The sequence below is a fragment of the Oryzias latipes genome, chromosome 5 (genome assembly GCF_002234675.1).
Source record: "Oryzias latipes chromosome 5, ASM223467v1".
Classification (NCBI taxonomy): domain Eukaryota; kingdom Metazoa; phylum Chordata; class Actinopteri; order Beloniformes; family Adrianichthyidae; genus Oryzias; species Oryzias latipes.
Window position 1 is genome coordinate 13,502,897 of NC_019863.2, and position 27,842 is coordinate 13,530,738.

The window sequence follows — 27,842 nt, forward strand, 5'->3', positions numbered from 1 at the left end:
GATGTTTGTGTAATGTCAGTTTAAATATGACTCTAGTTTATCCTGATGCTAAACGATTAAATAATCATACATGATGTAAAAACTGTTTCTTTTATATTCTATTGCATTTTGAACTTATTCCTCTATTTTGGAAGTGAGGGTGTTTTCTGTTGCTTCCTTCTTTAGAGCATTTTGGGATAGCAGTGCATCTGACACAAGAAGTGTCGGCTCTTCACTCGTGATTATGTTTCCAATTCCTTCCTCTAAATCTGTTTCTGCTCTCTCTGAGGATACAGTTCTCGTCGCCTGCCCGGTTCTTGGGGGCCCCCGGCATGTTGAGGAGGACCAGTCTGGCTTCAGAGGACTTTTTCAGAATGACCTCGTTCAGCCGCAGGGCTGTGTGCATGCGCCGCACGTTAGACTGGTTCCTGAAGGAAAAAGAGACCAAAGTCATCCAGTAGGAGCAAATATCAGATCTTTTCTAAAGTATGTCAGAAGATGCTTCTCTAATAGGATCATGTCGACATTTATGTTCTTCCTATTTGGGTGTGAAGAACATGAGGACTTCAGTACTTACAGGCTCTCCCACTCACTGCAGCATGGCAGAAAGACAAACAGGTCATTTTCAAGCTGTTAGCATGTTTAAAAAAGCTACAAATAAGCTTCAAATGCTTTCACTGAGCTGAAGCTAAGAGTGGAGGTCCATCCTTACAGGAGCTATGGATTCATGAGGCTGGGGATCACTCACGGCTTCATGTTGAAGATGTCTTTGATGTTCTCTGTAGTAGTGGCTCCGGGGGGCTTGGCCGGCTCGCCGTCACACTTCTCAGTCCAAGTCATCTGGATCTGCTCCCCGGGGCTCTGGGCCCCCTCTCCAGGAGTCAGCAGGGTGGCCGGGGTTGCAGGGCTGGCCGGAGTGGTGTTGTCGTGGATGAGCTGGACCTGAGCAGGGGGGGACACAGGGGAAGAGGCCGACTTTGACTACAAGACGAAGGGAGAAGTGGACGGATGCGGATTCATGTGCATCATATGGAATGTTGAGAGAGCCACAGTTTAGGTGGAAATGTGGGAATGCACGGAAAACCACAGCGTTTGAGGGGGGGGGGGGGGGGGGGGGGAAGTGCGGTTATGCTTGCACATCATCAGGAAAAGAGTCTTTTTAAAGATATCCCTGTGTTAAATCTTCAGAAGACCACAAAATAAATGTACATTTGCTAAAAGTTCATTCTCGCTCCAAACACGATCTTAGCAGGAAGAAGGGGAATGGAATAGTTAACCTGTGAGTCAGCAATTTCCACTACTTCAATCGTTCCAACAGCATCTTGGCGTGCTCCTCTCTTCATCTTACCTCCTCTTCAGGCTTCTCCTCCTTACTAGTTGCAGCGGGCTCCTCTGTCACGCTCAGCTGGGTGGTCACGGCGGCCGGGTTCTTGCGGCGGATGGAGCCTCGGGAAGAATCTGTGATGCTCTGGATCTGTGAGGACACAGATGTAACAGACAGAATGAATTACAGACAATAAAAAAGGATTCATGAAACCATAAAATAACATGAATTGAACTGAATTCATGTAGCTGACTAGGCAAACCAGATGGGTGGAATGGAGTGAGATTGAATTTAGGTTCTTCGACTGTCAGAAGCATGAAGTTCCTCATACAAAGTCTTTCTGTTGTGGCTGCCTTCAACTTTTTGATCGAGAGGATAAATATGGTGTCCAACTGCTCTGCTTTAACAACGGTCGTGCTTTTGTCTGCAGGGGCTTGTATGCCATGTTAGGTCAAATCAAGCATGCAAAGCCAAGTGGCACTGTCATGTCAGGTCAGGCTCATGTGTGCAGTTCACTTTTATTTATTTTTTACCCCCCCAAACAAAACTTCACCTCTCTTTCTCGCTCGGTCTTGGTCAGGTTGATCTGCTTGAGCATCTGGGACCGCTGCTCCATCACCAGGGTCTTCTCGTAAGTATAGGCTGAGATGTCACTGTCATGCTGACACAAACAGAGACCCAGGATTACATTTTAGTTTCCCTTCATTTCATTTAGCTCTTCATCCTGCAGAGCCATCTGAGCAGCCTTTGCACAGATGGATTCCTGCACCACAGCTGCTTACTTTATTCAAAAAAAAAAATCACATTTAAAATGAGGTTTGAAGGAACCAAACTAACTTCTACACACAAATTCACTCTCAAACACATCCAAATGCTGTGGATCCAAGGAAAGTAATTTGGTGAAGAATTAACACGGCAAAGTTAATTAAGTTCCGGTCTAGTTGCTGGCCTTTCCGTGCCTGAGCAGTCATTTGTAACAGTGAAAATCAAAGCCTAATTGTGGGCTTCAATAAGTTCCTGAAAGAGTCCGGTCTTTAAAAAAAATGCCAGGAATTAAGCAGGGAGTGAAGTGTCCTGCAGCTGGATCCCAGCAAATGCTGATGTGGTCCCCTCACATCATTAAGAAGCATCAGCGGTGCAGCCATCTCAGCGGTGCTTTCCTCCCTGTGTTAACTGAAGCAAATGTCCAGGCCCGAGGCTATGTCCACAGCTGAACGTTCTGCCATTAAAGTGCTCACGGATGGACTTAAACGGGGTCCGCGTGCTGTTCTATTTCCGCGATCCTTCCTCTGGCTTTGACAATGCTCACCATTTCCACAACTTCTACCATGGCGTCGATACGGAGGTGATACAGGAATGTGGTCAGGTCCTTCTTCATCTGGATGCTGTTGTCGTCCAATTGAGCAACAGTGAAGATGCGCATCTTGCACTTCCTCCAGACCTGAAAAGAAACAACCCTGTTGATGTATTCTTTCATTTCAGAGTGTGAATGAGACAGGAAAAAGTATTCCAGCAACTAAAATATAAGTTAGCAATGACTAGTAACCTGTGTGCAAATCTGTATTTTAGGTTATGCTGTACAAGGCCCCTTTGAATACACAATCAAAAATGTAGTTTGAACCTTAAATATTTTATTTTAATAACATAAAAGTATGGAGGACAAAAGCATTTTGTTCAGCTTTTTGTTTTTTTGCACTGTGGTGTTTGCTGCACGCTTACCTTGTGCTGGCGGAGCAGGAAGGGCAGCAGCATCAACATGCCTCCGTCGTGCACGATCCACCACACGTCGATGTGGCCCTCTGAGAAGCGCTCGCTGTTGGACGGGAAGGCTGAGATGTTCTTCGGCACAAGCAGAGCGAGGCGAGCCGTGGTGGTTTCTCTGACCAGCTCTGCAGGGCAAAGAGACACACAGATGAGTGAGCTGAGGAACATCCAAAACATGCATTTGAATCTTTCAGACTGTTAGCAGAGGATTCAGACAATTAGAAACAAGTGTAGCTGTTGTGCATTTATGCAGATGTCCTGCTGTTTTTGAGGTTTTCCCCACTAGTGATTCATTCCTCGGATTATATTCTCTACAGAATAGGAATGGATGGTCTAAATGAATCCATAGGGTGGCTGAATTTAAACCTTACAAGGTTGCTGCTCATTCAAAAACTAAAGCAATCAAGCTCCTGCTGGACAGCTTTGTGTTTTCTCATCAAATGAGGAAATTCAGATTTTTATTTTAGATGTGAAATCAGCAGAGCAGTGACGACTTTTAAAGCCCTAGCATCTTGCCGCCTGCTGTGTGATGATATGCGGTCTTCAAGCGCTGTGTTGGTGTTCTCGAATGTTTCCTCTTTCTAAGAAAACTTTGCATCACAAGCCATTAAATATCCACCAGAAATGGTATTTCCCATGTTGCTTGGTTCTAAGGTTGTCACTTGAAGTCACGTAGCTCTTCTTCGTAACCCCCTTTTGCAGGAAAGCATTTGTAATAGATGGATGGATGATGTTATTTGACAGGTATTTGACAGAAACACTCCAATTCTACAAGGAAGAGGCGTGTCCTCGTGTTTGGGCCACACAGAGAAGGCTTTTGCTCGAAAACCTCTTGTTTCTAAAATGCTGTTCTCTTATGACAGTACAAGATTTTTGAATAACATGTCAAGCAACTGAAAACCTTAGAATGGGAGAAATATTTCTCTTACCACACTGGACATTAAAACAACAACCTGTTTTACTAAAGAAAAATTAAGGTAAAGGCTGTAAAAAATAAAAAAATCACCATAAGAAACTTTCAGGCTGTTTTTTTTCCCACAACATATATTTTATGTTCCAGTCTGCTCACCAATTAAGTTCCTCCAGTTCTGGTGATCATCTCCTTGCTTCCAGTTGCGAGGCCAGGAAACCAGTACGGCGTTATGTTTCAGGCCCCCCAGCCCGCTGGCCTGGAGCAGATGGGACGTGGCGTCGCGGAGGTTGGAGGATACGGTCACCTGGCAGAAGCCCTTCACCTTCTCGGTCTCCATCAGTTTACGCAGAGACTAGAGGGGTAACAGACAAAGTAAATGCTACTGAAGAGAAAAGAAGACTATTAAGATCCACTATTATCAATGTAATACTGGATTTGCAAGAATTGTGAATGAATACCAAGTTTGCGTGGGCCTTTAAAGCTCTACTAAGCAGCAGAAATGTTGAGAATTAAACATGAAAAAAGCAGCAGGTAACCAAAAGTTAGTGGTAACACCACCTAGCTGGCTCCTGAAAAAGATTTGATTAAAAAAGTTAAGAGTTTTTTTCTCCCCCCAAAATATATCTTTCTGTGAGCAAAAATGCAAGTTTAGCCTCAGTCATGCAGCATTCGGAGATTTCTGTTTGTGTTTCTTTCTGTCCAAAATAAACATGTGATGAATTTTAAATACCCACACTAATAACAATCGTGTTTTAGCTGTTTTTAACATCTTCTTGTTGAAATGTTCTCATGATGGAGGACATATGTAAAGAAAATTTAACTTAAAATTGCATTTCTGAATATTTTTTTTAAATCAAATCATTGTGAATCAGGAGCAGGTGCAAAAATATGTTGGAAAAAGCTTGTAGGTGTCACATAGGAGCCACTGCAGCGAGCCACAAGCTCCCTGCTCCACTCCATTCTGATGCATCTGCTTGTAGACGACCACATCCATGTATGTCTTCGTTTTCCTCGTCTGAGCCGATATCTGCTGAAACTGTACGACTGGAAAGCTCCAGTATTCTCACCATTTTTGTTACATTGCTAATGTTAGGTTGTGAGGGGCTGTAAACTAGCAGGAGAGCATGTAAACGAATGGATGTCGGGATGTGGGGGTGGGCCAACAGTCCTCCTCACGACTCAGAGGAAAATTTCTAAAGAACTACCGCCTCTTTACAGAAACTATGTCCTGGAAAAAAACACTGTTTTTTTTTAATTTTGACAAAAAACTGCATTCTCATAATTAACAGACCACTGGGTGGGAACACGGATGATCGGAGTGGAACTTTCACGTCACGGCTTTGCAAGATGTCAGAAAAGACGGTGAAAGTTCCCCACCTGCTCTGCACGCTGGGCTTGTTCGTAGTTCTCCAAATAGGTGCCCTCGAGAGCCGTCCCAACGATGGTCAGACCTTTGCCTGCCTTCAGCTGGTTGGTGAGAGACAGCAGACGAGGCTGCTCCACGTTTTGCTCTGCATCTGTGCTGACCAGCACCAGCAGCTGTGGCCTACGGGGCGGGCAAAGCAGAGAGCAGAAGAGGAAGTGAAGCAGCGCCAGACAGAAAAGAAGTCATAAAAGTGATAAAGGTGAAGAGTCGAAGAAAAGATGGGAAAATGGCAGGTTTAGCCATTTCACAGGACTTGCTGGAGAAGCAAGACAGAGAAAAAACAGGAAAAACGTTCATTTGTTAATATGCACCCTCAGTTCCTTCACGTTATTAGACAACTGTGGCAGCTCCACATGCACAGACATCGCAATCAGAATAAAACAGCTGAGAAGTGCCAGTGTGTTTTCGCGCCGTACCTCCAGTTCTTGGTGTGTGGGGGACCTTCCTCCAGCCGCATGAGAGCGTAGCGTGCAGCGCTCAGAGACAGACCTCGGATGCCGTCGCCCCATTCTTTCTCAGCACTGTGACACACACACAATCAGTGCCAATCAGTGTTTGTTAGTCAAAACAGCAACAGTTCTGCAGCCTGGCTGAATTAAAAAAGTGACAGTGATACAGTCAACCCACTGAAATGAATCCACTTTAAGACGACAATCTGACAGCGCGCAAAGTGTTTAAAGATGACTGGTAAAGTGACTCAGTACAAAAAAATGGAAACACCTACATGTGTGTATTGTAGCGTTGCAGCATGAGAACACCAGAGCAACCGTGAGATTTCACAAAAGTTCCTGTGATTGGAATTTAAACCAGAAAATACCAGATTTGCTTTAACTCCTTGACACCTATTGATGCAAATATGCATCAAACCCCTTTGGCTCTAAAACGACTTTAATTTAGCAAATACATGAAAGCAAAAATAAATTCACTTTTTTGGAAAAATAATTGGTGTCAAGGGGTTAAATTCTGGAGCAGAAAAACTCCAGAGTGCCGACAAAAAAATGAAAACACACACAAACCATCAAATCTATTCCTCTTAAAGCTGCCGTGCACTCACCCTGCAAACTCAATGTACTTGTAGATGGAGCCTGCAATCACCATTGCGACAATGGCATAGTACCAAGAGCAGAGAAACATCAAAGTGAGGCACAAGCTCATCCCCAGAAAGGACAGAGCCCTGCAGAGCAGAAAACAAACTTAGTCGCATTTCAAATGCAGCTGCTGCTGTACTCTGCAGATGCTCATCTCACCAGTGGTAGAACTTGAAGCGAGGTCTCCAGTTTGGAGTCCTCAGCAGCGTCTGAAGGGCACATGCCAGGTTCACAAACATGTAGCACATCAGGAAGAACCTGCAGGACACACACATTTACAACATTTTAGGCATCCTAAAGATTCAAACAAAACTGTTTTGAGTCACCTTAAACACATAAATCACCAACATGAAATAAACTCAAGAGCCTGGAAAAACTACATTTCCATCTATGAAAACAACAAATGCCATCCTTCTGTTGTTTGTGGATAAAACAGATACAAGTTCCAGTTTTCCTTCTTACATGGAGAGGATTGGAGCCACTGAATCCAGGGAGGCAATGAGGATGCCGCTCTCACAAATACAGGCTGTGAGCAGCAGAGACCATGTTGGTTCACCGTTGGCCTTTCCATGTCCAAAGATCTGCATGATTGATACAGTAAAAGCCATCATCAGATTTGTCATTTATTGCTTTTGCAGGCTGTATTTTGATTTTTGCCTGTTTCAGATAAAGAAAACTCGGCTGGGCTGTACTCGGAGAGCTGGCACGAGGCCATCTTTGGCGATGGCCTGCAGGAGTCGAGGAGCTCCCGTCAGGCTCTGGAGGCCCGCCCCACAGGTGGAGAAGAAAGATCCAATCACAATCACCCACGGCGACGGCCAGGCTAAAGTGCCTATCACCAAGTTCCCGTGGACACCCTCTCCAAACCTGAAGAAGAACAACAAGCACACTTAGACTTCATATACATTTTTAAGTTGAGTAATGGCACTAATAAGAATTAGTTTTCAGATCTATGTCAGGTAAAGAAGAGCTGACTTACTTGTCCCGGAGGACGACCCCCTCGATGCAGGCGCCAAACAGAATCACACTGGACATGTCTGGGCGGTCGTGGATGAGGAAATTAAAGTAATTGCACATACTGCTGGCGTTTCTAACAATTGCTCGCACATAAACAAGTTAACTTCATTTTTTGGAAAACACAGGAGTCATTTTGTATTAGAATATTGCAGACTTCAATGACACTGTAAGCTATTCTGCTATATTAACTTATGCCTGCACAGACAGCTGCATGATGTAATTATGAAAGGCCTAATAAAATCAGTGTGGACCACAAGCTGATTATTTAGAGATTCCCAGGAAAATATCCGAGGTGCCTCTGCCTCTGAATTCTTTTTGTTATAAATCAAATTTAGCAGCAGCTTTTGTATAAATTTGATTGTTCCATGCTTTAATAAATAAAATAAAAATACTTTTTTTTTCAATGAGCAGAAGCACTGCACGTGCTTGATCCTCTAGACTAGCATCATTGCAGTTTGGCTTTTCCAATCTTAAGGTACTGACCTTTACTTAATAATCTCCCAGCAGGCCAGTGAAAGTATTTTTTTGCTGTCAGTCACAGGAAATGTCATCAAACGACTTAATACATGCAGTTAATAAGTCAGAATACTTAAAGTTTTGGGAGAAGTGAATGGTTCTTTGCAGGGTCATTAGCGAGAGGATACAGACTGCGGAGGTGGTGGTGATGGCTGCTATGGTTCCAACGGGAATTGACTTTTGAGCATCACGCAGATCCCCAGAGCGGTTGGAGCCCGCCATGATTCCTAAAGGAAAACAAAAAGAAGGGAAAAACATAGTGACAAACTGAATCAAGGTCAATTACCGTATATAAACTATAACTAAAATCATCTATGAAAAGAGCCACCTGTCACTGATGGGAAGTAGATCCCGACCAGTAGCGTGAAGAAGCTGGTGATGTCAGCCAACACGTAGCGGTTAGAATTGGTCAGAGGGTCGTCCGGATCTTCAACTGACTCCATGTTAGTCCTGGCAATCAGGTCTCCCTTCTCATAATAGGTACCAAACAGGTTCTCTGGAATGACAATGAAAAGTTTGAAGGTAAAATAAAACGAAAGAAGAATCCGAAGCATCGTAATCATAATCATAACAGTCAGTGTTTCCTGGTTTATTGCAGCGCTTCGGTTCTAAACCTAAACCACAATAGGTGAAATCTGCAAAGTAGAAATAGATGTTCTAAGGCTGTAGAACTCCTCACTACACACTTTCTACACAGACAGGAACGTTTTTACACTTTTTTCTCTTGATTAAATTCTCAAAGTTCAAACTTTTGTAGAATGGAAAAAAAAAATCTCACTGCGATGGAAGATTTTTACAGATATGGTATTTTAAACACATTCTGTGCAGGAGACGCGGCCCAGAAGAGATTGATTGACAAGATTATCAGACAATCAGGACACAGAATATATTGTGTGGTTTAAAAAAAAACAAAAAACATGCAAAATTGTACTGAAAAAAAATCTTTGTAACAGTGAGGGATTAACAGCGGTACAGTGAGGGGCCACTTTATATATAATCATTGGGATCAAACAAACACAAAAAAGAACAAAATAAACAATATAAAATGATGCATAATATCTTCATATATCAAAAAATAGGATACTTTCTTAAAATGATGTTTGCAACATCAAAAATTCTCAACTGTGATTCGTAGTAAATAACGATGAATAAATTGGTAAAACAGGAACACTTCCTGGAGTGGAATTTTGAAAGGACATTATTTTTTAAAAAGTGGGTCAAATGTTATAAATTTAAAAAAAATAAAACCTCAACAGAGGGTAACACCAAAGTAAAACAAGGTCATTAGGCCATTAGAGTTTCAGTCTTTGAAAAACTAAAGGCCTTTTTACATTTCCAAGAAAGATTTTAAAACACTTAAACAAGATAAGAAACCAGCATATAATAAACAAATTTAATAAAATATGTTGTATTCTTGAAAGTGAGAATATAATCTGTATGTGGCTGGTACATGGTCAGAATGACATAAAACAGCAGTCTTTGTATTAACATTTGTCCAGCTGTACTCTCATTACAGTAAAAAAGAAAAGTTCTGCTTGTCCTTCCTTTTTCAGGGACACCAATGGCAAACGCTTTAGCTTGAGCTACCTACTGGCTAAATACTTTTTTTCAAATAAGACATTGCTGAAATTTCTGTGTCAAACATGACCTGTCAAAACAGTACAGACCTGTCAGGATTCCACTGGTGATCCCGGGAATACCCTGGATCTGAGTCACATTGTTGGCGGCAAAGTACGGGTCGCAGGTTGCATTCAGAAGAGGGGAGTCACAAAAAATGCGCCACATCTGGGTGGTGACCGTCCCGTTGGCCGTCTCAAGCGTCTTGGCGCAAACATCAAAGGACTTTGACACCAAAGTGCGATTTCCCAAGAGACACACACTACAGGACATACAAGAAAGTCCATTAAGGCCCAACTCCATCACATCAAATGTTTTTACAGCTTTTTTTTTTTTTTTTGGGGGGGGGGGGGGGGGGGGGGGTCAAAAATAATAAGGAGGTGAAACTGTGTCAGGATAAACAAATCTCAACATCTTGCTTAAAAGCTTATTTTGACTTTTTGTCTAAACTATATTAAATCTTTATGTTAAACTTAAACTACATTTCTTCTCATGCTTTATTGGTGTGTTTCACTTCGACTTACGGGAAAAATGGAGGTTCGATGCCCGTCTTGATGACTCCGGCGTAAACGGCCAAGATGGAGAGAATGACACAGGCCAGAAAAACCAGGGCCAGCTTGTTGACATATTTCACCCCGACAAAGACAACAGTGGCCATGGAGGTCAACAGGATGGTCCCATACACACGCATGTTGTTCAGCAGGGCGGCCTCTGCTTCAGCCCCCTCCAGGCCCTCCAGGGGAAAGATGGCTGCTTTGGGCACTATGTAGATCTGTGGCAAAGAGTTACAACATAGTCCTAATGAACATTTATTCCTCCATGACACAGGCACTTGTCATTTTAACTGTGAAATCTAAATGTGTTGTTCAAAGTCATTTTAGTGCCTGTGCTGTTTTTCAGGGTTGTAAAGTGACAGATTTAAAGACACACATCTGTTTATTTTGTTATAGATTCCTGCCGAAACTGGAACCTTTTGATCTGAAAAAACGAAAGGAAATGAATGCTCAAAGGGAAAGTGCTCGTGTGGAGCTTCCAGCAGCACACATGTTTGATTTCATTTCAGTTTAACTAATTAAGCCCTACATGACTTGGGATTGAAATATTTGTGATTTTCCGCTATATCTTAATCTAAAGATACCAGAATTTCAAAAAAAAAAGATCCCCATAATTCCCCATCAGTGTCTCTAGTCAGCGTTAAATGATTCACATCAAAGCTGTTGTGGAGGAATCATACAAGCATATGGTTAGGACCAGAAAAAGGTCAGTTACCATAGGATTTTACAGAAATGTAAAAAAAGAGCAAGCAAAGTCTTTGGATTTTTGGCTGAAGAAGTTGGTCAGATGCTAATAACAACATATCACTAGGCAAACAAATCTCCTGCCTCACTGTGAAGCATTCATGCTTCCTAAAATAGCAGCTTCAACTTGTGTTCTTGGCCTGGTTGGAAGGAGTAAACAGATTCAAAGCAGTTTTGAATTTTACAGTGAAAACTAAGCTAGCGCTCACCCAGAAGACAGAATTAACCTTCAGCCACGGTTAAACCGTTTCGTGCAACCAGGAGAACACAGGAAATAAAAATGGCATCAAATGAGTTAAGAATAGCAGAAATTAGTAGTGGATCAGAAGTGTTGAGAGCGTTTCCGTGGAATGATCTTGGTCCTCTGTGAGGGCTTTGATCTCAAGGTAATGCGGCGTTTATATAATTACCCCATAAGCTTTGCAGAGCTGCAGATTGCAGAGGGAGAGATGTACGGTAGAGGGCAGAATGAGATGAGAAAGAGGAAGAGGATAGAGATGAAGGCCATGCAGGACGAATCAGGATGGCACGTATTTAAATAATTAGAGTTCATTCTGAGGAACTTAAACTCTGAAGCTAAAATACAAACCCTACAAAATATCAAAATCTGAAGCACAGCAAAGGCTATTATAATACACTGATCTGTGTGATCAGTCATGTTTCTTTGGACTGTGATCGTAAGTAAACGGATCAATATTCCACATGCCATTCACATGCACTTTCCTGGCTCTTCTTGGTTGTTGGTACATCACAAATAAACAGAAATCTAAACCAATCGTAGGTTTATAGGCGGGATTAAAGCAAAAATAAGCATACATAAACCCAATAAGCGTTAGAAGGAGCAATAAGAAAACAGAGAAAGATGCATTGCAACAAATTCCTGTTAATTTAGGCTGACAGAATGACAAAACAACTGGCGAAACCTGCTGTTTTAATGACTCAGCCTGATTAAAATATTTTTTTAGACTTCGTAGAAGTAGAAATAACTAGCTTATGCTCCCACACACATTGCTGTTACGTTCTTGTGTTCCCAGCTGCTTCATTAAAGTCTCGCAGCAGCAGTAAATCCACTCCTACAAGGAAGACGTGACATAATGATGGTTTTGTCCTTGTAAATGACACACACATGGCCACGATCCAATGAGGAGGGGGCGTTTCTTACCAGGAGTAGCTCGATGGCTCCCAGGATGTACATGGCTCCAGCATAGGTGGTTCCCAGATAGAAACAGATCCCCACAGCTCCCCCAAACTCAGGGCCCAGCGAGCGGGAGATCATGTAGTAGGAGCCCCCAGCTAGACACAAAAAACATCCAGCGAATTCAGTTTGAGCCAACACAGTATACAACTGCTTGGTTCAACTTTAATCTTTAATACATCAATTTACCACTCTAATCCTAACATTGAACATTTGTTTTTGAGTGCAGACACATGCAAATTAAATAATTGACCTTGGATAAATAGAGCTTAATCAGCACTTTCCAGCTGCAACTGTCTGCCTCCAGTTATAAGGCAGACAGTTATAATTGGTTTGTAGATCCTTGCTCCCTCGCAAGCCTGTAATTTGCCCTCCTGAACAGTATCCGATAGGACGCAGGCCGTCATTACAACATAACTCCACTCTACAAAATATAGCTGCAATGCATGCGTGCATATTGTGGCTTCATATCGATTGCAATGTGCAGATCTCGATGCCCACGACAGGCATTTGGCTGATGCTTTATTTTGTGTAAATAATGTTGTGCGATGACGACGGCAAAGTGCACAAGATCGCAGACTCAAAGCTCATAATGTTTCTGAAGAAATCAAGCTGTGCGTGGATTAATGTGCCAAAGGCAATCAGGGAAAAGAGAAATTTAGAAGTAGACAGCTTCAAACGGTGATGACTCTGTGGTGCCGGCGTATGCTCACCCACCTGGCACTACTCCATTGGTGGCGATGGCGCTCATCGAGATGGCAGTCAGCATGGTCTACGTGGGGAGGGAAGGGAACAAAAGTAGATCGTGTTATCAGATTAGATTCTATGAGGAAGCGGCCTTTCCTTAGCTTTATTTGGCTTGAAAAATCCCAAAAGTCCTGTTCATTAATGCCTTGTGTTTAGTTGTTCACTAAATCCTAATAAACATGATTCAGAAAAGATGTCTGTTATTTCCATCGCATTCAAATAGTCATGTAACAAAAAGAACAGGAGAAAAAGCATTAAAGACTCCTCTGGTTGTAGCTATGAAACTCAGAGAATGAAGGTGCAGCTGTGGTTTGAACTAAATGCTTATGCCAGCGCGCAGAAAACACTCATGATGGCAATGAATGCTGACGTGCCTGTGGGTACAGTGAACCCGACTGTACCCACAGGCTACATTAGGTAATTATCACTAAACTGAGAGTACAGCAGAGGCTGAGACTTTGATGTGTCTGGAATGTACATGGAGATGAATTAAATAAAGCATGTCACTTGAGTGCACACGTTTTCTGAATTATCTGTTCATCAAATTGATGCAACAAGTGTTAAAGTAATGCAAAAACATGGCTTTTTTTTAGTTTTAATGTAAAGATTCATCATTTTATTATTTTTAAATTCCAAATGTGTTCAGTTTATGCATAAACCATGTGAAAACATGTCCCTTCCCAGGGGTCTCCATCCTTTAACACCAGTTCCTTACTGACCAAAACCCAGCGAGAGCAGCAAATACTCACATCAACATTTAGGAAAATACACTTTATTTATAGAAAATGTAGCTTTTAAATATTTATAATAGTTAAATTATAATAGTCTTATCATTTTCTATTAATAACAAATTTAGCTTCATGACTTTTGACAGCGGCACATCCAAGTTCCTTTCAAAATAAGGTACCCTTGAATTAAAAATGCAAGAAAAAACCTGGTCAAACATGACATTTTTTTATCATTATGAGAACAACTAGATGCTATTTGACAGCCCAGAATAGAATCTGTGCTTCCCCTGACTAAGTAATTTAATATTTATTCAAATTATCAGTCTTTTTCTTAATACCAGAGAGCAACAACTGAGGTATAAAAAAGACAAATCTAGCTCTGAAGCCTCAGATTGCAGACCCCTGCTATAACAAAACAAGTTTTTAAATAGATTTTTGACATATAGATAAATATTTGATCAAATTTTGTTGAACTGATAATAAATTCAATGGTAAACCTGTAATTCAAACTCAAATCAATGTGGTAGTTTGTAGGGATGCGTCGAAGTGAACATTGTTGCCCGAAGCTGAATAATAATTAAAAAGCTTTGCCGAATATCGAATAGTGACCGAATATCAAATGAAGGTGTTGAGTTTGTCTTTATATTTTAAATATTGCAGTAATAGCCTAGAATACATTTTACACAATTTTTCAAATAAAACAAATGTTTATTTTAAATTCATTCAAGGCTTTCCAGTAAGTGTGCTCGTGCATTTCCTTTATATAAGGCTATGCCTTCACACAAAACATTGATCCCTTGTGAATTTTTTTCATCTTTTCAAACACGTCGCACTGCGGCTAACACCGCTAGTGTTCCTTTTAGTGCTCTTTATCGTATTCCTCATGCAGTTCCTAGTGTTTAGCTTTTATAATGCAGATGTGGTTTTGGCTAATGAACAACCTCGCAACAATTTAGTTTAGCGGCCACTGCAAACTGCAGATCTTATATCGATGTCAAGAACTTTGAAATATTTCAACACAGTTGACATTTTAAAGTAGGCGCTAGAGCGCCGATGGACGTTGATTGCGTCACCTGGCACTATTCGGCCTCATTCCCACCTAAGCTGAACATCATTTTTTATCAATATTTAGCTGCTGAATATTTGGTCCATCCCTAGTAGTTTGGCATTGATCCTCAACTCTAGTCTGAAGAAACTTAGTCTGATAAACTCCTAGGCAACATGGCAGCATTTAGAAACAACAAAAATTCATAATAAAGTTTTGTCTAGGCCAAAAAAAGGCGACGTAGGTAAAAATTCCCTGAGTCACAGCAACGTAATAATAATAAAAAAAGTCCTAACATTTTTAGTGACATTAAATGAAATCCTGAAATGTTTCAAAGTTATAAACCCCAGTATGGAGGTAAAGAGAAGCTGACAGTTTACAGCTATGCTTAAGCGTTCTTCCTCTTTGACTCTAACTCTAATGAAAGTGTGGTACTTGGGTGGAAGAAAAGCATCACGAGGAAAGCAAGGGCATGCTTGAGTGGAGCTGCCTATGAGACTGACAGCCTGCACCACAGCCCTGCAGAGAAAGGAGAGGCAGAGATGTGTGCAGAAAGCAAAAGAACAGGCCTAAAAAAAAATAAAAGTGCAAAGCTGTGATTGTGACTGAGACAGAGAAAGAAACACGGTGTGTTTGACAGTTCAAAGGTGGCGTTAACATTTCATTATTCCTTGGAATGACACAGCTCAGTTTCTGAGTGTCTTCTCCATTGTCTTCCATGAAAAAGGCAGACAGATAAGCATGAGGAGATGGGAAAAGAGGCTACTCTGAGACAGCACCCCCTTCCAAAAGCTCCTAATTTTCTTTTGACACTGCGACAAAGCTCTGCCTTCATCACAATATGCAAACGTGTCTTTTCCAAAAATGTTCATACATAAAAACAGGATTACTGTGTTCATTCCTGCTGAGTAAACTTGACAACAACCTTAACTATATTTTTATAGGAATATTCCTTTTATGACTACTCCTGCTTTCGACATTAAACCCTCTGTTATGTAAGCTACTTTCAGCCACAAGACACAAGCACATTACATTCTTCTTTGTGAAGACTATAATGTGGTTAGTGTCACCTTTGGGCCCGGTGGGCTGATGATCAGAACTGACGAGTGTGCCCAGCACTGTTTGTCTGTCTAATCTGGTCATAATGAGGCCACAAGCCCTTCTCCCATCACTGCAGATAAGACAGTAATTGTTTAAGTGTTTTATCTGATGTGGGAAGCGGCCATGCAAAGGTAACCAGCTGCATACCTAATCAGAGAATTCTACGCAGATGTAAAGGGAAGGCAGCGATGGACTGATGTAGACAGCTAGGACAGTCTAAGAGGATTAGGACACATCATCAAGGAGGAACTGAATTCCATATCGCCACTGACTCCATGGCTAATTTTGCCCAAATTATGCTGTAGGCTGCAGAAGAAGACCAAATCATTACTCCTCCTCCACTGTGCAAGACAGCTGGGAAGAAGCTTTCAAGCTAATGAGCCATGCATGTGTCAAATGTAGCACTGTGCATTAAGTATCTCTGATCTATTTTAGTCTGTCTAAAATATATTATAACCGGAGGACTGATTTTCCCAACATGGAGTTAGCGGACTCCTGAATGCTGACTAAAACACCTGAGTTTGCATTGTAAGTGGTAATTTAAAAATAAAGAAATTGGGTAGGCGATGCATGGTAATATTGCATCATTGTGTCATATGTTTTGTTAAATAAACAAAGTTATAGGTTTTTTCAGTTATAGCACACTTTATTAGAAAAGAAAATTACAATTAAACCAAATATGTGATAGTATTATATATGGTGAGATTACATATATTAACTGAAGATCTCATGACTATCTAAGTAAAACAGTAGGTTAGACTGTTTTTTTTGTTTTTGCAACTTTATTGGTACAAAACTCTATGGGTCAAGTAAAGCCTTTTAGCCTCCATTCAGTGGTTTCACTAAAGAACATGTCATGCCAAGAACAAGTGATGCCCCTCAGTAAAGGGATTACCAGGACAAAAAGATGTCATCAGCCAATATGGAGGTATGGAGGACAGCGAGGACGTGCAGGGCAAAGAGAGAAGCATAGATGTGTGAGGATTCTGTGCTCGGGTTTTTGTGGTGTTTTCTTGTCATGTTCTGTTTTCTTTGTCAGTCTCACCAGGTTCAGGTTGATCATTCACAGCTTGTCTTCATTTAATTACTTAACCTCAGTGTACATAAGTGTCTGGTTTTCAGGTCCTCATTGTCAGCTCATCTTTTCTGCTGTGTCCCCTTTTTATTGCTCCATGGGTTTTGTCTTGTTCAAATTCATTTATTAAATGTCAAAGTTTCCGGCACTAAGCCTGGTGTTCTTCATTTTCAGCTCTTGACAAGATGGTTAGGCACACCGCATTCTAAAGATGCTGGTGAGTACATGGGCCACTAGTAAAGCTTGCTTAAGTTTTTAAGACTAACAGGCAAAGTCTGAGGCCAGAAGAAACACCACCAAATTTAGAATACCAGTAGGTCTGAGCATGGGTGGAGGAAGAGCAAGCAAAGGAATACAGTGGGGCTTAGGCAACGAGTGATTTGGACAAAGCATCAAGGTAGCCGGTGGGCAAAAATGACATAGGCTAATGTCAGGTGCTATGATTTCTTCTGTGTCCATTCTCTTGTCCAGGGTGTTAACCCCTTGCCAGGTCTAGCCATCTCCATTAAACAACGAGGCAAGAGTGAGACACCAGCAGGCCAACTAGGATCTGAAAAATGGATCCTGACGAGCAGCTGTGGAAGAGCTCTTGCATAAAGTTATTGGTGGGACCAAGCGGTAAAGGTGGCGGCAGAAAATGTATGTAATGGCGGCACCACAGCTGATTGTGCTAAACTCACAGTAGAAAAAGCAAATTCAAAAGTCTAACAAAGAAAAACACTTGAAGTACCAGGACATTGTAAAGAAATGATTGAAGTGGGGCTGAGTCAAAAGAAGTGGGCTTATATTTCAAATATTTCAGGGCATTCATCCTGCAAAGTCTTCAACTATTCGGGCGTAAAAGAAGTGGTTAAGAAGAGGGCTATCGGATCTGTGTGTGGAGCTACAGAGAAGACCACAAGGTGACTGTGGATTCAGAGGGCTGATTCATGGGTGGTTGCTGTTGGAACACCAGCTGGGGTGTGATCAACCTCAGTGGGGGTCGCATGGATGAAAGTGTCTGATGTTGAAAGAGCTGAAATGCCCCATGTTACTCCACGGATAATCCATCCCATCTTGTCAATGCCCTTTGCAACAGCAGAAAATTTTGCAATTCTTTAGTTCTGTAAACTATTTAACCACAAGCCTTTCAGGACTATACATTCCTTGTTTTTCTTAAAACATGGTTTTAAGGTTGTGTGTACATTCTGCAGATAAAGGCACATAAATGTATTTTAAGGCTACCTCTGTCTCAGAATATTTTTTTGGAAGTTAGATGCTTTTTTTTAAACAGTCATTCATTTTCCTGGATATATTCTGGGAGATTTGGATGTGTTGTTGAATTAGGCATCGTGTGAGATTCGGCTAAAATGAATCTTGTAAAGGACCCCGAGTTGGTTGCAGTCCTATGAAAACCTTCCAGCTTCAGATATTCATCTTTGCAGAAATGACAGCTGCACTTGAAATGCCTAAGTACCACTCAGTACTTGAAGTCTTTTAACTTTCAACTTTGCAAAAGAAAAATGCAGACAAAATCCCTCAAACATAGATGCTGTCAGGCATACTGCGTCTGGTTTGGGGTTCAGGCTCAACACCATTATCATTTCCTTGCAGCAGAAGCTCTTCACTGCTAAAGACGTGAGCTTGCTGCCCATGAAATACTAACAAGCGTTAATCTGAGAACAGTCTGTCTTTTTTTCTTCATCCCTTTTTCTCTTTACCTCCCCTTCCCTCTTTAATTTTGTACAACACGCGTTTCATAAACAAGATGAACAGATCAGCTGCCATTAGGGCTTGCACATCAGTATCAGTAATAACTACCCTTTAATGTTGTATTATTATCAAATCAGAGTTTGCTATACCATGAAATGCGATAGCAAATAGCGGTAATCTAATTTACTGTTGGCAAGTTTATTGCCTGAGCTCATTTTCTGACTTCTCAATAAGAAAAGAAGAAAAAAGAAACAAATTTGGGAACATTTTTGAACTTCCTTAGTCCTAAAACTGCAGTTATTCCTAATATGGATTTAGCTTGGCAGGCAAACCTTAAGCAGAGTCCAAATGTTATAGTTTAGAAGTTCTTACTTCTAAACTGGATCTGATTGAAGGAAAATGCTGCTGCGCAACAACATTTTAGAGTGAGACACTTGATACAAAGATTGTGCAGTAAGAATTTGAATTGAATGGATAAAACAACATAACTCTTTAAATGGCTGTTTGGATTTTTACATGACTAATTTGTTTTTTGTTGCTCATCACAATTGATGTGAAAAACAAAGAAAATGGCTGTTCTTTCTTTCCTATGACACTTGAAAAGAAAGTGTTTGTGATTGTTGCTCAAATCTACTTTCAGAACAAAACTAATCTGCCATTTATCATAGTGTGTTTGCCAATGAGAAAGTAGAAACATTAGCTATAGAAGTAAAGCACAACATCTTTAAGGCAACTATTATTTCCAGATGACATCATCTTTTTTCAAGCTCTTTCTGATTTTTTCATGATATAATTAGCTAGATTTACAGCAAAAACAGATCCAAATCTAAGTAAAAAAAATTGCATTTGCAAGCTAAAAATGAGGCTCCTGCCTTTGTTTGCCTTAAATGAAAATCAAGGACAAGCAGCTTTAAGAAAAGACAAAGAATATATATGTTTTGGCATTTATCACTGGCAGTGACACATAAGTAAAAAAAGGGTGGGGTGGGGGATGGGGTGGACTGACATGTCACATTTAATTTAATCACTTTACTTTGACAAATGATTTTCCTAGAAAGTGCTCCAACAATGAAAACAGACGGATATGTTCACATTAACATCAGTTATCAAAGGTAAAGATGATCAAAGTCTCCATCTTTCTTTGTAGGTCTAACCATAAAAATAGAAAAGTAGCAAAAGTTAGGACAGAAGAAAAGATTCTTCCAATTTTATTCTGTTTTGACAATTAAAGGCTAATTTACTCTTCCAGTGACCTCATGTCTGACTCACCAGCGAATCTGCGGACAGGCAGTAAAGCTGCCCTATTCTGCTGCCAGTATCTTTTTCCCAATGACCCAGAGCCTGTAGCCTATTTTATTGTCCCACTTTCAGTTTTATGTGGGCGGGTTAACATGGTGACGGTGTGAGTCTTTCTCTCCCATGCCATCTTCTCTGTTCAACCTGGAGTCAGTGCTTCCAAACTCGCATGTAGCCACAGGCCTCAGGCTTCTGAACATGCCAGCAGACAGCCTGAGATTAGGCTGCCTAACCATCTGCTCCATCCACATGGGGTACAACAGCACATGACTTGCATATCAGACAAACCGACAGTTTTCCTCAAAAACTGTCTGAATGTGAGCAAACCCAAACTCAATGTTATATGCAACTCAAAATCTAACACAAACATTTTGAGGAGCAGTCTTCTTCTCCCACACTCTGATTTTAGGGACGTACTGGGTGATTTCACCCAAAGTGCCAGTGAGCTCTGCTGTGACCTTAACTGACCTCAGAGCAGAGATGAAACTCTATTGGAAAGGCATAGAAGTTTGATTCTGCCTTTAGAGGCTCCTTCATTTCCATGCTTCATTACATCAACAGAGAATAGTTTTGAAAATACTTTATTAGTTTATATTTAATGTGGGTGTGCTTTTTCTCACTTGGAATCTATGAGGGGACACTCATGAAGGTCAAGTTTATTAATTAAAAATTAAGGGAATCTATCTTTGAAATTGACACATTGAGCTGAAATTGATCATGAGGGGACGGCGAAAAGGTCTGAGAAAGGCAGACGAAGGTAAAACAGGGCAAGAAGCGGACGGCAACACTTAGCATTTAAATGAGTTATGACCGAGGGCAGACAGCCCTTAATCCAGCAGCATTTAGTGTCAAGACCTGGAAGTAATGACGAAGGCAAAACAACAGATTCATTTGCATGGAGAATATTAAATCTCATCTGCCTTTCTGGCTTTTCTGCATTCATTATGCGGGATATAAACACTAAACCCAACAGATGTTTGAATAAAATGGCAAAGAGAAAGCTGGAGTGCTCTGACTGCCGGTTTTGTGTGTAAATTCATAGATAATGTCAAAGCAGGTGCTCACACGGGTACATTCTTCTTTTAATAAAGATTCCCAAAGTCTTGAGGAGTGCTGAGCTTTATTAATGCTCCCTCAAACAAATAACCGGGTGAGCGTTCGTCAACAGCGGATATGTGCAGCTGAGATTGAGCGCCTAATGAAATGCGCGCCGTCAGAGTTATCCCATCATTTGAATAAAATATGGGGTCATGCTGTTTGCTATCAAGCTCTGCAGAATGCGTGACTCCTTTACAAGTCAAGCCCTGTGGCTTTCAGTCAGGTGGGGATCATTGCATACATGCAAGCGAGGCACACACACATGCAGACACACACAAGCAGCCTCCAGAGGTTTGGGTGGTTATGTGTTATGTAAGAAGCTCAGAAGGAGAGAGGCGGGGGTTTCTCACACACCATTCATGCTGAGGCTTATCGCCCCAGGGCTCTGCTATGAGCATGTGAGACTGAGAATAGATGTATGTGTGTGTGTGTGTGTGTGTGTGTGTGTGTGTGTGTGTGTGTGTGTGTGTGTGTGTGTGTGTGTGTGTGTCAGTATGTGTGGCTAGAGAAAAAAAACACAAGAAAAAATATTTTTGACGGTTTAAACATATGCCGTTTGGTACTTGCACTGAAACCTTCAAGTTAATGTGCATGTGTTTGTGTTTCTGTGTGTGTGAGCTCAGGAAATAGAGCAAGAAAGGTAATTCTGTGAGCTTTCTGGCCTCCTGTCAAATTAGGTCTAATCTAGCTTTGATCTTTAAGTCTTATTTTTCTGCTCTATTCTTAGCATTCAATGAAAGACCATGTTTTTTCAAGGGCTTGAAAAGAAATCTTTCCAACGAAATGGAGTCGACTTGTTTGTAACATTGAAATGTCAAAAATAAAATACATTTTAACAACTTTTACCAAAAGAACAAGATATGAGCATATTCTAAACAATAATAATAATAATTTTGCAATACTTGTGCTGTACTCAACATTTCTACACAAAAACAACATAAAACAAACTGCGCTCTCTCTGTTTACCATTTCAAAGCCTGCTTTATACTGTCACACAGAAACATGATTTGGAAAGGATGTGCGTCTGTGCAGGCAACTTTGCCATGGCTGGGATTTGTGGGGGTTGTTCTATAAATACACTCTGTGGTAGAGGAGAATCTAGGTTGCACAAACACTTAGGCATTCCAACGTACAGATCTGCCTTAGCGCACATAAAATATCAGTGAAAGAAGAAAGCGCGCGAGACGGATGCATCTCGACACTTGTGCTTGTTCACAAAGAAACTGTCGTATAGAGTAAGTATATGTATATCCAGAATATCCATTAAAACATTGGAATGCTGCATGCTCAAAATGGGTCCTTTAAAGTATAGGATACTGTAATATTGTCACAGAAAAGACATTCAGAATCAGAATCAGAAGACTTATTATTACATAAAGGGAAATTCCTTAACTGCTTGTTCTTTCTAAAAACTCACCATCATTATACTGTTAGACCTTCAGGGAAAAACTTTAATATATGTGCCAACTTTCAGAATGCGGACTAAAAAGCTACCCAGAGGTCGGAAAGTCACAAAGTCTGTGCTCTAGGAGAGTATTGGTTGTCATTCAAGTATGAACTCTTTCTTGGTGTCCCTAAGGTCACACAAAGGTTTCTGAATGGTAATCTGATATTAATGTCTAGTTTATCAAAAGCCTTTCAAACATTCAGTCTGAGGGGCCAGCGGGAACCAAGTACTTTTTTAAGGCATCTGATTGGTCATTCCATAACTTGAATTACTTACAATATGGACAAAATATGAAAAGAAATTAGGATTAGCATAACATGTTAAAAACAGTTAGTAGAGCAGTCCAGTTCTCATATATGGTCACTGGTACAAACAGAATATTTGACCCCTACGTTTCTCAGTTTGGTGGTCCAACCTTAGTCTTAACAGAAATTGTCATTAGTGAACAATCCCAACAGTTTTAAAATGCGGCACAATTCATGAAAGTGTGTAAATATGACATGTACACTAAATGTTTACTGTGACTGTCTAGAAAGCGTTTGTCAAATATTTTACAGCTCTTAGGAAGGGTATTCAGAATGTTATACTGCTAACAGGGAAGCATAGATCTATGAGCAGACTTGTACAGATCAGCAACTCTCATGTTCTACTTTCCTTTAATTGATGGTCTACTAAATTGGGGTCTTCAGGACTAACCTGGTCTTAAATGAAAGACTTACCGTGGTACAGCACATGAAAACGATGATGAATGTACCGATGACGCCTCCAATTCCCACCAACCACGTCATCCTTAGGAAGAGGATCACTCCAAAGATGTTTTGGATGCATGGAAGATAGACACCCATCAGAGTACCGAGCTGGGGTGCCTGGAAAAAAAACATCACAATATATCTCTTAAAAATAAATCTTGCCAAAATATTCATAAATAGACATTCTTACATCTTTGGAAACCTTTTCTTTTAATATAATTAAAGAATATAAAGATGTTTTTTTTTTTTTTTTACGTAATGGTAATGTTGAACTTTATTTTACAGAGTACAAGACATTCAGACTGAATGCTTCATTCGTCACACTGCTGCAAGGCTCAGTAGTCAGCTGTGCTGCACTAACTGACTGATTCCTGCTACATTCTGGCAGACAAGTCTCCATGAAAGCCAAACACATCAGCTGTGTGTGCTGGGAAGCATGTAATGCAGACCTGCTGCAGCTGAAGTGTCCCCGGCTTTTTTAAAACAAGCAAAAGGGACCGTGACAACACTCATAAAACGCAACATAAATCCAGGCAAAATAAGTATCCAACAGATATTACCGTAAAAGCAGAATTGTGATGTAATTTATACTTTCTGATGGAGTAGCACTTCGGCCTGTGTTTTTTGGGGTTTAGGATTGGGCTTTAGAAAGTTTATCTTCTAACCTTTTTTTTTTCATTTGTTTGGGTTTAAAGTGAAAAAATCTGCTAATAAATACTTTTATTTAAAGAATCGTGAAGTCAAAACAATTTTGTTAGACTGCAGATTCTGCATTGCATTCTCTTGGATTTTTTTTATTCTCAGATGTCGTTAAAAAGAAGTTTGTGACCTGAAGTCTGAAATGATACTTAGAACCCGCAAAATAAAGAAATGCTGATATTAGAAGACATTGTTCAGGTTTTGGGTAGATGAATTTGTTGTGGTTTGATTTGTAGCAGAGCGCTCTTTGTTTTTAAAAAGCTGTTCCCTGCACAGAACCAGAATTAGTTTCAAGGTGTCCTGTTTAATTCAGCCAGTGATACTTTTGATGCTCAACTTGCATTCTATCATAATTGCCATTGATGAACAGGCTTCACTTCCTTCCTGAAGACTTTTGTCTTTTATTGTATTGGCAAATATTAAACATGACCATTCCTTGACCCTGACCATTCCACAAAGCAAAAACATCCATCCCCTGCTCAAGGCCTTCCCGCTCAAAGTTGACCTTTTCTACCAAAATGCAGTAATGACACTTTTCAGAGACTAAAACTGCACACTATAACCAAAGATCCACAAAACACAGCGCATCAACAAAGACCAGTGTGTCCACCTAGTTGGAATTTATATTACTGAGCAAGTTTTAAATCATATGTCCTCACTGATAAAAACAGTTTAAGAAAAAAAAAGGATAAAAACGCAACAAACAGCTTCACATGAAGAGAGCAAGTTAAATGGCAAACGTCCCAAAACCTGTTCAGTCAGAACCATTTAAATAGACAAGCAGCTATTTAATCTGTAGACAAGGTTACAAGAGTGTTTAATGGAGTTGAGATTTTTTTAATCGCATTACGCCGCGTTTGACAGTCTGTTTAGGTTTTATGCAACACTGTCACATCAGAAAACTCTGTAGATTACTGTTGAAAATAGAAAGAACATTACATAAGCTCCAATGAAAATGGTGTTTTTCAATAACATGTTCTTGAGGCATTTTTCTCTCGAGGAAGAACATAAGAAATTAAAGCAGCATTTCTCCCACTGGCCTCTTGGACATTTACCACTCTCACCTCACCAGCAAAGCCTTTAGTATTGCAGGTGACCATCACACCCATTGCACTTCATTCTGCAACCATCAGGAGGGAGACTGTGAAGTTTCCAGGCCAGAACCAGTAGTCTCAAGGACAGTTTCCTCCACCAGGAAGTAAGGAAACTCAACTTCCTCCCAGCCCTACCCCCATCTGCCCCCACCCCCCGCTACTAAGAACTTAAACTTGAAAACTTTTCCACCAGCATCAGAACATCATCTCTACTTACTGTTTCTTAGCACTGTTGTCACTTTATCTCATTGCCACTTTTGCAGTGACCTATTTAGATTACTGTTATTATTATTATTATTATTATTATTATTATTATTATTATTATAGGCTTTTTGGACTATGGGTTGAGAGGAAAGAAATTTCATCTGGGCTGTATATCATGTCTATACAGTATTTTTGACAAATAAAGCTGACTTGACTTTATTCAAATCGTGGTGAATCAGGAGCAGATGAAACAATGCTGTTTGAAAAAGCTTGAAGTAGACACTACATTCCAATCGGCGGGCCACAAGCTCCCTGCTCCACTCCATCCACTTGCAGGCAAATAGATCCATGACTTTGTTGTCCTCCTCCGAGCTGGCATCTGGCTCATAACCGTACTGCTGGATAGCTGCAATATTGCCATTTTTGTTGCACCGCTGATTTTAGCTTGAGCCTGTGAGAGACTGTAAGATAACTAAAGAATGTGTAAATAAACAAAGGGATCATAGGAAATGACCGGACTGGTCCACAACATGCAAATTTCTAACAAACTCTTGCAGCTCTGCAGAAACTATGTCCTTGGATATGACATAGGTTTTAGATTTTGCCAAAAAATTACATAATAATTAAAGACTGCTGGGAACGCTTTTAAAATAGATCAAAATATGATTGGAGTGGAACTTTAAAAAAAGGGGTAGTTAACATTTATCAGCACTTCATAGACAGTTTAAAAGGTATAAAACGTTTGAAACTGCCTCTAAATTTACACATTATGATAGATGTTTATTATTTTATCCATACAGATTGAAAAGAAAAATACTTTAAAAAAAATGAATCCTTGTGCTGCAATGAACATTGATTTTTCAAAACAAATGCGATCACGATAAACTTTTTAGAAGACTGATAATGTTTTGTTTTCAGAGAGCAAGGCCTACATCTGCATGCACAAAAAGCACGTCCAAACAGGTCAAGCAAATGCAATTATCCTCCAATTTCCTTTACGTAAACAAGACAACACCCGCTTACACTTCTAATTAGCAAACCTAGAACTTCAGCTGTGAGACCAATTACTTTATATGAGCCAACACAACATGTAATTTAGAAAAATATTATTTACGTCCTTAAATGTTTAATATGCGACACAAGTTTTTAATAAACATAAAACAATCAGCGCCTAACCAGGGTTAATGACAGGAATGGATATGGAGTCACCCACAGCTCCTCATTAAATTAAAATACACTGTTCTATAGAGCTGTTGGTGCTCGTAAAGTCTGGAGGGAACCTTTGAATCGATAACTAATCGAACTCTTCCGTGATTGCACAGGAATTGAGGGCCAAAAAGCCTCGTATATTCTGCCTGGTTTCCTGTAAGAAGTTGATGGTTTTATTCTCTAACAACCATTCAGCTCTGGACTTTGTAATAGAGAATAATGCTTGGTTCTGGACTACACTAATAGACAATTAAAAGAAATTCTATAAATATTGACTTAATTAATTTTTTGTGAGTGTTTTTCTATGTTTGTTGCGGCCCAAGTCAAGATTCCATTCCTTCAAACCCCAAGTTGCCTGTTGTCCCACAACAATTACATATAATTCCATGTGCTGCAGAGAGACATTATTCCAAACAGTAGGCACCTAAATTGTTTGTACGTTAGTGGCATTTACATTTACTTTAAGGTCACATTTGCTGATGTTGTGAGCATTAGTGCATATGGTTTGCCATCAACACCAAACGTCCCGTTCCTGCAGCTCCTCCCAGTAAGCAGTCTTTCAAAAGAGCAGCTGAGAATAAACTTCCTTCATTTCTGTTGCATCCCCCGATGATATGATAATCATCTACACTGTCTGTCTGTTGTCTATGGTATGTAAATCAGATTGTGACTCACTGTGACTGTGCCCTTCAGTGCGTGCCAGAGAGCATTTTTCATCATCTGCAAGGGCATCAGTGATGTTTTTTTTTTTAATCCATGACCTCTTTCATCTGTTTAGACACATATGTTTTATGTGTGGATTGTTTACTTATATTTCAAATCTAACATATTGACTAAGTCACAAACGTTTAAGTTGGTTCAATTTTTCTTAGGTGTCCCTAAAGTCAACAAAATCACCCGTTTCACCTTCAAAAGTCTTTTCTACCTCATCTATTAACAGTGCTGTAATTAAAATGCACTTCCACAGGCGGGTCCTACAGAGACCTGCAATGTAATAAATGATAGCAGTCAGGTGTTGCAGGCAGACAGGTACCCCTGCGGTCAGCATTTCGTTGTTATTAACCAAAGTGCTGCTGCAGCACAGAGCACACTCAGGTCAGTTTGTAATATAAAAGGTAGGTTTTTATTTTTTATTTTTATTTTTTTATAAATAACCTGTGTGCTGTTCGAGGAAAAGAAACTCTACAGACTGCTATGTTTAATATAAAATAAAAAGTTAAAAAAGTTACAAAGATTGCTCCATATTTTTGTTTAAACTTGGATTGGACTGTATCAGACAAAAGCATGTCTGTGCATTTGTTTGGCATAAAAGATCAAGAGTGCTTGAAAGTGAAGTGTTTCTGTCCTGGCAGACTGAAAGCAATGGATGACTGATCATAACCCAAATCACTCTGATCTGTCCCCAGAAGCTGGCAAATGCTGCTTTGTATCGTCGCCACAAATACGAGTTTTCACTCCTCGACAGTGAAAAGGACAAAGATGAAACCAAAATAGCCACTAACCCTCTTCAGACTACAAAAT

At 40.3% G+C, this 27,842-nt stretch overlaps 1 protein-coding gene across 2 annotated transcripts in view; it reads right to left on the minus strand.

Annotated features, from left to right (window-relative positions):
* LOC101165388 (solute carrier family 12 member 5) overlaps positions 1-27,842 on the minus strand; it is a 148,137-nt gene that overhangs the window by 5,968 nt on the left and 114,327 nt on the right. For both annotated transcript variants that reach the window (XM_023954949.1, XM_023954950.1), the window contains exons 4-25: positions 23,086-23,232; positions 12,855-12,909; positions 12,105-12,235; positions 10,169-10,416; positions 9,695-9,906; positions 8,356-8,523; positions 8,156-8,254; positions 7,474-7,531; positions 7,187-7,361; positions 6,957-7,075; positions 6,654-6,752; positions 6,461-6,580; positions 5,823-5,927; positions 5,358-5,526; positions 4,137-4,332; positions 3,023-3,192; positions 2,613-2,744; positions 1,857-1,964; positions 1,328-1,453; positions 728-921; positions 557-571; positions 274-407 (exon numbers count right to left, since the gene is read on the minus strand). In XM_023954949.1, the coding sequence (XP_023810717.1) occupies positions 274-407; positions 557-571; positions 728-921; positions 1,328-1,453; positions 1,857-1,964; positions 2,613-2,744; positions 3,023-3,192; positions 4,137-4,332; positions 5,358-5,526; positions 5,823-5,927; positions 6,461-6,580; positions 6,654-6,752; positions 6,957-7,075; positions 7,187-7,361; positions 7,474-7,531; positions 8,156-8,254; positions 8,356-8,523; positions 9,695-9,906; positions 10,169-10,416; positions 12,105-12,235; positions 12,855-12,909; positions 23,086-23,232 (2,980 nt within the window). The remainder of the gene's footprint in view (positions 1-273; positions 408-556; positions 572-727; positions 922-1,327; positions 1,454-1,856; positions 1,965-2,612; positions 2,745-3,022; positions 3,193-4,136; positions 4,333-5,357; positions 5,527-5,822; positions 5,928-6,460; positions 6,581-6,653; positions 6,753-6,956; positions 7,076-7,186; positions 7,362-7,473; positions 7,532-8,155; positions 8,255-8,355; positions 8,524-9,694; positions 9,907-10,168; positions 10,417-12,104; positions 12,236-12,854; positions 12,910-23,085; positions 23,233-27,842) is intronic.